Source organism: Oncorhynchus gorbuscha, linkage group LG15 (genome assembly GCF_021184085.1).
Source record: "Oncorhynchus gorbuscha isolate QuinsamMale2020 ecotype Even-year linkage group LG15, OgorEven_v1.0, whole genome shotgun sequence".
Classification (NCBI taxonomy): domain Eukaryota; kingdom Metazoa; phylum Chordata; class Actinopteri; order Salmoniformes; family Salmonidae; genus Oncorhynchus; species Oncorhynchus gorbuscha.
In genome coordinates, this window is record NC_060187.1 from 48,367,438 (window position 1) to 48,379,885 (window position 12,448).

Genomic DNA, 12,448 nt, shown 5'->3' on the forward strand with positions numbered 1-12,448 from the left:
TTCTGACCTATTAGAACTGACCTACTCTGAAAAAGTAGTCATATTGTGTATATTTTGCAGTATAACAAGACAACAGTTCACATAAAAAATCTCCTGGGTGCTCTATATTCTGACAGTTTTGTTTGAATTCAGCCATGCAATGTCACTGTAGCTCCACCTACTTTTGCCACATGTTTCTCGCGCTCTCTACCCCCTCCCCTCTCTTGCTCTGTCCCCTCTTTTACTCTTTCAATCTCATCCTCTCGCTCACGTTCTCTCTGTCCCTCCTCCTTTTCTCGCAGGTGATTCCTCCTAAGGGCTGGAAGCCGCGGCAGTCGTACAACACCATCGAGGAGATGGTGATCCCTGCTCCCATCATGCAGGTGGTGACGGGCCAGTCGGGCCTCTTCACCCAGTACAACATCCAGAAGAAGTCCATGACCGTCGGGGAGTACCGTCAACTGGCCAACAGCAGAACGTAGGTCCTCACCTAGCTACCAGCCATTCTACACTCAATGAGACACAGTCAGTCAGACGCAACAAGATGTTGTTGACAATGATGATGCTTTCAAAGCGTTCTGTAGTAACACTATTAGTTTGTGTATTTTACTGTCTGCAAACAGCTAGTTTGTCTTTTCTTAGCAAGTTATGGCTAAAAATAAATGTTTGCTGATAATGCTAATTGCTAGTTAGCTGAACAGCTAGCTAGCTAAATGTAATCAGTTAAAGCAAACCTAGTTAGATAATACAGGCTGATATCAGTGCTAGTGTAGGTCTAGATCAGCGTGTTGTTTGTGCAACAGTCTCTTCTGAATCAGAGGAATAGGCGATTGGCATGAATTAGGAATAGGCATGAATATGTTAGCTAGCTAGCTATCAATGCTGGCCATCGGCACGAAGAAGTGGGATGTAACATCGTATAGGGTCCCCTGGGAAACACTGACCAACACTTGGGTTCCTACCCTGTCACAATAATTCCTATTTATTTGTTGTCATGTCAAACAACAATCTATTCAAAGTGTTGCCCACTATATTTCAACTATTGAATTACAATAATTATTATACTTCCAAGATTCCAACAGTACACCAATAAACAAGGCCTTGATTGTTTACCCATATCATGCAGCCCTACATGCCACAGTGTGGAAATAATAACAAAAGTGCAAAAATGGATAAATGCTTCTAATAAATGTTGATTGAACAGTATTAAACAACCAGAATGGAGAAATCCCACTTTGAAATCACTTATAATTCATGTGTTGTCACCCTAAAGTCATGAACAAAATTTAGGCACTGGGCAAATTTCCGGTCTGTTGAGCTGTGCTGTGCTGTTGAGCTACTGTGGCTATTTGATCATAATGTAGGCCTACCACAGTGGCCTGCATTCCATAACATTTTTAACATGGAAATAGCTGTTCTACCATTCAGTCTACAGTAGCAGCCAATGTGTGGTGATCAATGTAGACCTACATTCCGTGAGACTTGCAGGGCTTGCCAAATAAATGTTGTTATTATTCCCATACCATTATTGCAGAGAATCAGAGAAATTATGCTACGCTCTACGTATTGTTCAATACCATCTCAAAATACAACACTGACCCTTTAAGACAGAAAAAAAGCTGTTTACCTGACTCGCTTTTCAAAGATGGCTAGACATGCATACTTTTTGTGCTCTTGTAGGAAGCAACCACTCCCCCATTTGTTGACTATAAATTAACTATAGCTGGGCTAAAAACTCACTAACTAGCAAAGAATATGAACAAATGGGCACAAGTGGTACACGCAGCTCTCGCTTTGATCTCAACACCAGCACATCTACTCATTATACACTCATGACTGGTCGTACTGTAGCTTAAACAGTCCAGGCGGGCCTGAGTCGTGCCTGTCAATGCAACAGAATCCTACTCCAATGTGTTCTGTCCACAAGAAAATCTCTTGCACAGCTAGTTTTGCATACTAATTGCGTAGTTTGTTTCGGTTACATTACATTGAAAGTGGCGACTATTGCATTGACTCGATCACAGTTCTCACAGTAGAGTGAAACCTTAATAGTGTTAACCAAAGGGGAAAACTCAATAGAAAGTTGAGTGAAGTTCATTCACGTGCTTCTCTGCACAGGCTGATATTTCTTCTGCGCGGCAGGGCCGAGTGGAGCTGTGCGACCGCACTTAGGTTCGACAGAACATTTGTTTATGAACTACTCTTAAAACATATTCTTAGAGCTTTTTTTTGTTCTTCAAAAACAGTAAAATACCGTCCCAAATGTGAAAAATATTCCGATATGATATTTTGGCCATATTGCCCCAGCCCTAGAATAGAGACCGTATTCAGGTATATGTATATTTTTTTTCCTAGGTTGCATTAGGTAGCGCTAGTCATCTGTTTACTGAGCCAAAACGCTGGTATTTTTCATCTTATAGCTTATCCTCCATCTTGTTTTTTAAATAGTGAGCCAACATGTTTTCAGTGCTTTTATTTCCATGACTGAACAAAACAAATGTTGCCATGCTCTCTCTTGTCTCTCTGCTGTATAGTGAGCAATATGTTTGGAACATCAAATCTAAAAAGAACAGATCGCAGTATCGAATCACAATATATAGACTCGTGAGAATCACAATACATATCGTATCGACACCTAAGTAATATATTGTGATTATGTCATATTGTGAGGTCCCTGGCAATTCCCAGCCCTAATTGTAAACCTTTGATTCATTCTTTAGATACGGTTATTATTGTAGTCATTAGATATTGTCGGGTTGCTTTGCAAGAAAAATCAGTATTCACACTACAGGTTTTACTGTCTTTGCCTTCAGTGTCTATATCCAATGTCTTGACTGGTCATAGGATGAAAGGCACTCTTAAATCTCCCGACTGTTACTGGGTCATGTTCATTAGGGCACACCATAGGAAAAAAGTGCTTCAATGTTTGTTTGTTTTTTATTGGAAGAAATTGAGATGGTATCTCTCTTTCAAAGCGTCTTTTTCCGTTTTTGTGCCTACTAAACACGGCCCTGTCCTCCTCTCTCTCTCTCTCTCAGGTACTGTACTCCCCGACACAAGGACTTTGACGACCTGGAGAGGAAATACTGGAAGAACCTCACCTTTGTTTCGCCCATCTACGGAGCCGACGTCAGCGGCTCCATCTACGACCCGGTAAGTCAGCCCCGGTGACAGCATTTCTAATCACATACATGGGTTGTGTAGCAAAATGTTCTGCAGCAGGACAAGTAAATGAGCATTTCTTGTGGGACACGTTTAGATGGTATCTGTTTTTTTGTTGTTGTTGAAAAGTTGACATTTCTATAGTTATTATATAAAAGTTACTTAATAAACCTCTTTGGGATACATTGAAGCAAGTTCTACTTGGTACCCTTTCGGACAGAGTTACTCAATTGTGTTGAATTCCTTTACTTCCTTACTACCAGAAATGAGCATTTGTGTGCAAATGGCCTAGGAGATCCATTCTGATTATTCCACTGAATGGAAGTATTTGAACTTATTTCAGCGATAAAGATGAACCGCTGGTATCTGTTCTCATTAGATCTGTGTATTTATTTATTTTTTATTTTTTTCCCCCAGACATTTATTTAGTTTTTCAATTGACAAAGGACGCCTTTTCATTTGAGGTGTTTTTGGGTGCATCCTTTTAGTTCTTTAGCCTTAATCCCATCTGGTGGTTAAAACATGTGTTATTACATGACCTTGAGAACTGCAATACAGTACAATTGAACAAGATATTTCACCGGATTTATAAATGTGAAGTATCCGGTTGGCGTTTCCATCCACAATCAAAAATGGCGATGAGAGAAAGCCCAGTGGCCCGCAGTGGGAGAACACTGAGCGAAATTGCTTTTGGCCTCCATTCTGCTCATTTTCATACATTTTTTTTATGTTTCCAAAACTAGATTCTGTAACAGAGTGAACTGTGTTTTGTAGACTTTACCCTTTGCTAAAGTAAAAAAAAAAAAAAAAAAAAAAAAAAGGCATTGTTTTGGAGTGCAAGGGTAAATAGAGTTATTTCACAAAGCGTTCCCTAACGGAACTATGCAAATAAATGCCAGAACACGCCATTAGGGTCTCACTAGCTCGTGCTTGACTCTGCTCACCTCCTTGCTTGTTCTGCCCTCTGATTTAATTTGCTCCCAATGGAATCAACAGGCTCTGGTCTGTCTTGGGTTAGTTATACAAGTCTTTTGACTGCAATGGGAATCTACTTTATTCACTGGGTAAATACTAACTGAAGTACAACTGTAACAGGGCAACTCCATGTTTGTAGGCCTTGGATTGTTCAAGACATATTCATATAATTGTTTTCCTACATGTTTAGACTGTAATCCACTTAGGGCTGACCCCAATTAGTCGACTGGTCGATTATTTGGTCGTCGACCGAGATTAGTCGACCGAGATTGTTTTAGTCAAGTGGTAACAAATATATGCAGTACAAAAGTTTGGACACACCTACACATTCCTGGATTTTTTGTTATTTTTACTATTTTCTACATTGTAGAATATTAGTGAAGACATCAAAATGATGAAATAACACATATGGAATCATGTAGTAACCAAAGAAAAGTGTTAAACAAATCAAAATAGATTTTATATTTGAGATTCTTCAAAGTAGCCATCCTTTCCCTTTGATGACAGCTTTGCACGCTCTTGGCATTCTCTCAACCAACTTCATGAGGTAGTCACCTGGAATGCATTTCAATTAATAGGTGTGTTCATTTGCGTAATTTCTTTCCTTCTTAATGTGCCTGAGCCAATCAGTCGTGTTGTGACAAGGTAAGGGTGGTATACAGAAGATAGCCCTATTTGGTGAAAGACCAAGTCCATATTATGGCATATTCACAGCTCAGATAGGCAAAGAGAAACGACAGTCCATCATTACTTTAAGACATGAAGGTCAGTCAATCCAGAAAAGTTTCTTCAAGTGCAGTCTCAGAAACCATCAAGCACTATGATGAAACTGTCTCTCATGAGGACCGCCACAGGAAAGGAAGACCCAGAGTTACCTCTGCTGCAGAGGGTAAGTTCATTAGAATTACCAGCCTCAGAAATTGCAGTTTAAATAAATACTTCAGAGTTCAAGTAACAGACACATCTCAACATCAACTGTTCAGAGGAGACTGCATGAATCAGGCCCTCATGGTCAAATTGCCACTACTAAAATGCACCAATAAGGAGAAGAGACTTGTTTGGGCCAATTAACATGAGCAATGGACATTAGACCGGTGGAATTATTTTTTTGTTGTCTGATGAGTCCAAATGTTCGATTTTTGGCCAAGAAGGAGAGTGACTGACTGCTGCATCGGATGACCTGGCCTCCACAATCACCCGACCTCAACCCAATTGAGATGGTTTGGGATGACTTGGACCGCAGAGTGAAGGAAAAGCAACTAACACGTGCTCAGCATATGTGGGAACTCCTTCAAGACTGTTGGAAAACCATTCCAGGTGAAGCTGGTTGAGAGAATGTCAAGAGAGTGTGCAAAGCTGTCAAGGATGGCTACTTTGATTATTCCAGTCTTAATTTTCTCATTGTCGGAGTGAACACATTGTTTGCAGAGTGTGCAACCTATGCCACACTTGTGAGAAACACATTTTGGTTTATGTAATTCTATTTATTTTATTCCATTTATGGGTTCTGTCAATTTAGTTGTCTTTTTTCCCATTGTCTTTTGTTTTGGAGCACTCCTGTCAATGTTGAGTAAGGACGCACACACATGGAAGTAAGCCTAAGCTTCTCAAAGTAATGTTTTCTTCACCTCAAGCAGCAAGCAAGAAAATTATGTTTTTACATCTGAGAATTGCAATAGTTCTTCAATGTATTTGAAAAATCTTTCTAGCTCGTTCTCCCTTTCGATTACCACTCGGTATGAAAGGGAAAAATAAAATGCTCTGATCCAGTGGAAAAGTCATAAAATAGGCTTCTTATCAGTGCATGACATGGACTAAAATAAGTTTCCGTACTCATTCTGAGTGCTGGTACTTTTTATATTTAGGTGCAGGAGCTCCACAATACTTTGAGCTAATATTCCACAAGTGGAACAGGCGGTTAAGCAGTAGAACATTTGAGGTGCCTGTACTCCGCTCTGTTGAGCTCCTGTCCAAGTCAAGCACTGCTTCTTATCTATCCCTTGTACAAATAGCCTACAGCTGTGTCTCTCCAGAATTCCCTGGCACTGGAAACTGAGGGCCCAGAATATTTTATAGTGTTGCAAATTCGCTCATGCAATCTTTGGGCTGGAGCAAAGTTAATAGTTGATACAATGTTTCAAGTTTGTTGCAGACAGGTCTTGTGTAGCCATTGTGATTGTTATGGGATATGTAATGTATAATTTTAATTTAGATTTGGATAGAATATTGATTAACCACATGACATTTTGAGATATGAACACTTTATTATAAATTAAATTGTTTTACGAAAATGTACATATGAAGGCCATAACTGGCACACAGATTGGTAGAAATGGTAAGATACATTTGGCATTCCAAATGAGGAAGTTTGCCGACTCCTCGTGTAGCCTATTACCGGCAACTTCAGGAGAGTAAAGGCAGAATCTGGAGAAGTCAGCAGGAACTGGAGGAGAATAGTTGGGCCAAGTGAATTTTTTTTTTCTTCTTCTGGTGTTCTAAATCTCTGGCGCCCTCTTGAGGCATCAAAACGTAAGCTTAAAGCATCAGGCAAGCTCAATGCACGTAGTTGATTTTATTAAAACACATAGGGTGTGTCTATAAATGGAAAAATACACGTTTAAAAATTTCAGGCAATCGATTGGTCGAAAGAGCAGATGACTTTCAGTCAAATAAGTTGTTTTTTTGTCGGGGACAGCCCTAAAAAATATATATATATTTTTTTTTAACCTTTATTTAATTAGGCAAGTCAGTTAAGAACAAATTCTTATTTTCAATGACGGCCTAGGAACAGTGGGTTTAACTACAGAACGGGGGCAAAATCCACTGTTACATTTCATTGGTAAATATAGCCAACATGCTTGAATCGGGTTACAGTGTTAAATGGATAGTTCACCCAAATTATAAAATCAAATATTTGAACGTGAAGCGAGAGGCGAAAATCAGAACCATTGACTTGCACAAGATTTGTGCCACAAATGCTAAAAAGTGAGCACTTGGAACAGTGGCCAGGTAAACAAAACAAAAGCACAGATTGCTTTCATAACTTGTCCAGAAGACTGCTTACAGGCTGGGTAAGGAAACTGTCATTTTTGTTGTTGTTGTATTTGATTTGGGTGAACTAACCCTTTTAACCTCCCCTTTTTTGTGTCTGTGTTTCCAGGAGATCGGTGAGTGGAACATCGGCCACCTGAACACGCTGCTGGACATGGTGGAGCAGGAGTGTGGCATCGTGATCGAGGGGGTGAACACGCCCTACCTGTACTTTGGCATGTGGAAGACCACCTTCGCCTGGCACACAGAGGACATGGATCTCTACAGTATCAACTACCTCCACTTTGGAGAGCCCAAGTCATGGTCAGTGGCTGTATTAGTGGTTTATTTCTCCATTCTTTGCATCTTTCTTTGCATCTATCTCGCTCTCTCTGTGTTTGTGTGTTACTTGTAGGTCAATAAAATGTGTGTTGAGTGTCTCTGTGTCCTACAAGCAATTTGATTGTCCAGGCCCAACCATCCCATCACTCTTCGCTCGGGTTGCAGGTAGCAGTAGTGACCTTTTGGTTACTGACCCAACGCTGCTCTGACCGCTAGGCTACCTGCCACCCGTGCGACAGCTCTTTGCTTCAGTTGCATCCACATCAAAAAATGGCAAGCCAAAATTGTTCCTTGATTTCAGGATTTGGGCAGGCTTTGGCAGTTGCTTCTCAAGCATCTATCATTCCTATACGTGTGTGAAATTTAACGTGAGTCCCTGTTTGTGAGTTAAGGAGACTGGTCATACATGCATTTGTGTACTTAAACAGATGGCCACTGGAGGACACTCTAGACTTACAAAAGTTTCTAAGGAGCCAGGTGGGTTCTGTAGTATAAAGCATCTTCAATATGAGCAACATATTCACTCAGATTTGCTACTGTGTGTGTGTGTGTGTGTGTGTCATTGTATGAGTCCATGAACACTTATGGGAGATTCTGGAGCGGCGCCTGAGCCAGCGTTTTCCATCATCAAAACACAGAATGATGGAATTTCTAGTGGAATAATGGTATCGCATCCCTCCAATAGAATTGTAGGCCAAAGTGCATTGAAGCTGTTCTGGCTCGAGGGTGTCCCAACGCCCTATTAACACACTTATGTCGGCGTTTCCTTTATTTTGGCAGTTAACTGTAAGTCTATAAAATCTAGGTGTGTGTGGGTGTGTGTGTGTTTTTCTGCGAAGATGAGTGTGTCTGTGTCCAACAAACAGTGAAATTGTCCCGGCCCGACCATCCCACCACTCGTCGCTAGGTAGCAGTAGCGCTCTTCGAACACCACTCTTGCTTCCTCCTTCCCTCCCTCCTTCCTTCCGTCCCTCCCTCTTCCCATCATTTTCTAATTCCTCCTCTTGTAATACGACCGCCCGTCGAGACTCACTATTCCCAAAGGCCTCACTTGGCATCCAATTCGATTTCCTAGCGTTTATGGCTCTCCCAACACAAGTCACATGAAGAGCCTCTATTTGCCGACACATCTCCATCACTTTCGCGGCCATTTCACGTCAAGTGAATGGGGGGGAACCAACACGACTGCGTAGGCCCTATAGTATCACACACTCAAGGGGGTTCGTTCCAAATGGCAACCTAATCCCTATATCGTGCACTAGTTTTGACCAGAGCCCTATGGGGTAATAGGGTGCCATTTGGGACGGGCCCAAAGACATACAACCACTCCCGGCTAAACGAGTTGCACGGCGGCAAAGTAATGACGGTAGACGATAAGGGTATCGACAGAACGCTATTGGAGGGCGATGCTTCGTCACAGCAACGGTAACGGAGGTGACCTCACTGGGCGACCTTGGTAGGGGCAATCGGGTGTCAGCGCCCGGCGCACTCCCCGTCATCTATAAGCTGTGTCTGCAAGGTGAGAGCATGTTTTTCTCTCTCCTCCAATCTCTCTCCAGGGTCTCGCTGGGTGACTAATACCGGCTCCGCCATCAGAGAAGGATCGATCTCCTCCTCGTCCGTTTCTCCTGTTATTTTAACCTCTCATCCCTTCATTTTAGTTCACCTTTCTTGCTAGGGATGTATTGACTGAAGCCTAGCTGGGTTATGTGTTTGACCATAAAAATGGCAGTTTTTCTCCCCTTTATTTATTGGATACAAGTCTGCAAATATGACTTGAATATGACTAGTGATACACATGATAAAACATTTACCCTCAAGGAGTTTGCATTTTCCCCATCTCCCATTAACAAGAAAAGACCCCAGCATGAACAGGCTTGATTTCTGAAAGACAGAAATGGTTTTGTGGTAGATACCCTATACTTACGGTATATCGCTGGCACTGTCGTTTGAATGGGTACCTCAGACTAGGAGAAATTGCCATTATAATGTGTGGGTGACGAGGTTTTCATGGTGGCATTAGAAAAAGGGGCTCTGAACAAGAGCTGCAGGTCCCCAGCAGAGATCATTGCCGGCATGGTCAGCACTGTTCATGCTGCGGTTGGGAGCGGACTGACAACTTTGGGAATGAAAAATATGTTTGTTGTCCAGCAGATTATTTGGAAACTGTCATATTTCTGCTTTGTATGCGTTAGCCTAAATATTGTGTTAAAAGCACATCTTTGTCGCATACACACTCAGAATTCACTGCTTTAATTAGCCTACCTCTCCTCTCCTAGTTGGGCGTGCACGATCAAGTGTTCCTAGGACATATATGTGGGTCTCAATGAAATGGAGTAGGCTACCTAATGCATGGGCAGAGAATCACAGGGCAGTTATCTCTCCAAGGAAATTTAATCAAATCAAATTGAATTTGTCACATGCGCCGAATACAAAAAGTAGATCTTATCGTGAGATGCTTACTTTACAGGCCCTTAACCAACAATGCAGTTCAAGAAATGGAGTTAAGAAAATATTTACAAAAAAAAAACTAAAGTAAAAAAGAAAATAAAGGTAACACAATATAATTACAATCACAACTCTACTGTATATACAGGGGCACCGGTACCGAGTCAATGTGTGGGGATACAGGTTTGTCGAGGTAATTTGTAGGGGTAAAGTGACTATGCATAGATAATAAACAGCATTAGCAGCAGTGTAAAAACAATGTAAATAGTCCGGGTGGCCATTTGATTCATTGTTCAGCAGTCTTATGGCTTGGGGGTAGAAGCTGTTAAGGAGCCTTTTGGGCCCAGACTTGGCACTCACCACTTGCCATGTGGTAGCAGAGAGATCAATCTATGACATGGGTGACTGGAGCATCACCTCCGTCTATATTTTCTCTACCAGACTCATGCATATAAGTCCATCCAATATGCATAATAATACAGTCCACAATCAAGGGCGATTTACTAGAAATTGTTTAATTTTGGAGTACATACTAGACCAATTAATGTACCAAAGACATCTGAAAGCTTTTTGGACTTGGGCTCATATAAATGGGCTATGCGTATGCATAAGCTCTAATATGCATATGGGTGTTTTGAATGAACCTTAGAAAGCACTGTCCATTTCGTTATGTTTGGCTTTGAAACAACATCCACAATGTCCATGTTTCCCCACTCAGTTTCAACTTGTCGTTGAACTTCTTTCTTCAAATTGATCATCACAGTGAGGCGCGTTTTAAAAGCATGATACTGTTTTGATGATAAGTGTTTGTGATTTTTAGATTGCATTTGCATTGATGTCAGAGTGGTTTGTGGGGCAAAAGAGCCCTGAGTGCCAGGCCATTAGTGACCTGATGGTCGTTTAGCGAGTTGGGTACAACCAACACATGTCCAGAGTGCATAAGAGGAGATTACCGTGACTCAACGGTCATCCGGAATATGACTGCATTTGTGACTCATGGCTCATGTTTGTGTGCCTGTGTGTGTACCTGAGCCCCCTCCTGCACCTCCACTCTATCCCACCATTCTCCTCTTTTCCTATTCGTCTCAATGCTTCTCTCATTGCTTTAGCCCTCTCCCTTAGGGTTGGTCTTGGGTTGTGCAACGAGGTGTTTGTGTGTGTGTCTCAGCGAGCGTATGGTGGCTACACAGACCTGGAGTGTACCAATCAATACGTGTGTGTGTGTGTGTGTGTGTGTGTGTGTGTGTGTGTGTGTGTGTGTGTGTGTGTGTGTGTGTGTGTGTGTGTGTGTGTGTGTGTGTGTGTGTGTGTGTGTGTGTGTGTGTGTGTGTGTGTGTGTGTGTGTGTGTGAATATTTTGAATGCGTGTTTCTCCATGTCCCTGCAGTGGGATGTCATTAGAAGCAGCAGCTCAGTCAGTCTGTGTCCCAGCCCTGCTCCATCAAGAGGCATGTTCACAATAAGTATAGCGTTTCGAGAGCACATTCCCCATGCTCAATGTGCATAAGGTAGAAGGTTCAAAACAAACAAACGGCATCAATAAGTAGAACCGGCGGTCACAATGCATCAAAAACATTACCTCCTAATTACGACTAATGTTCCATTAGCCATCACGCTACTGCTCTATCTATAAAACCCGTCCTTTACACTCTCTCTTTATCTGCTAGTGAACTGCTTTCATTTTGTAGAATAAAGTCTTCACAAAGCCCGTATGCCTGGGCACAAAAACAGAGAGGTGGTGTCCAAAATGGCACCCTATTCGGTACACTACTTTTGATCAGAGCCCTGGTCAAATGTAGTGCCCTACATAGGAAATAAGGTGTGATTTGGGAGGACACAACCAGAGCCTCTCCATAGTTTAATAGAGAGGGGTTGTCATGCTTCAGTAGCACCTCTTGATCCACTCTCTCGTCTCCCCTCCTAGCAACCCTCTCAACCATCTGAAGATATCTTTTCCTCCTCCCCTCTTCTTCTCCTCCTCCTTCTGCCACCCCATCATCTCCCTCTTCGTACATATGCCCCTGTGAGAAAAAGCAATATTTCCTTGTCACTCTTTAAAAGTAAATTTACTCACATGGATGCACCCCTCAACTCTGTTTAACTGTGAATGTGCGCTGCACACGTGCAAATACACACACACACATATACACACACACACACAGTATATGTTTTACTATCCTTGTGGGGACCTAAAAAAGATTTCCAGTCAAAGTCCTATTTACCCTAAACCTTAAGTTAACCCTAACCCTCAACCTAAAGAAAAACTAGCCTTTGTCCTGGGAAATGTACCCACGAGAGAGAATGTTCCTTGTTTTACTATTTCTGGTACCCACAAGGATAGTAATACACGCACACACACTCACACTCTATCCTCCTTCTCGTTTTTGAAATTGAATAATTTTCACTTTTTGGGTAATTACAGTATGTTAAACTGTGTGCACAGAGCTGTTTGCCTAACCCCCCTGTGCAGCCACTGTGAAATTAACTCCATTCCCCTCCAACTCTGCTCCCAT

The 12,448-nt window shown here is 41.9% G+C and overlaps 1 protein-coding gene across 3 annotated transcripts in view; it reads left to right on the forward strand.

Annotated features, from left to right (window-relative positions):
- Positions 1–12,448, forward strand: part of LOC123997424 (lysine-specific demethylase 4B-like) — an 85,238-nt gene that overhangs the window by 15,174 nt on the left and 57,616 nt on the right. For all 3 annotated transcript variants that reach the window (XM_046301630.1, XM_046301631.1, XM_046301632.1), the window contains exons 3-5: positions 282–457; positions 3,018–3,132; positions 7,277–7,470. In XM_046301630.1, coding sequence (XP_046157586.1) covers positions 282–457; positions 3,018–3,132; positions 7,277–7,470 — 485 coding nt within the window. The remainder of the gene's footprint in view (positions 1–281; positions 458–3,017; positions 3,133–7,276; positions 7,471–12,448) is intronic.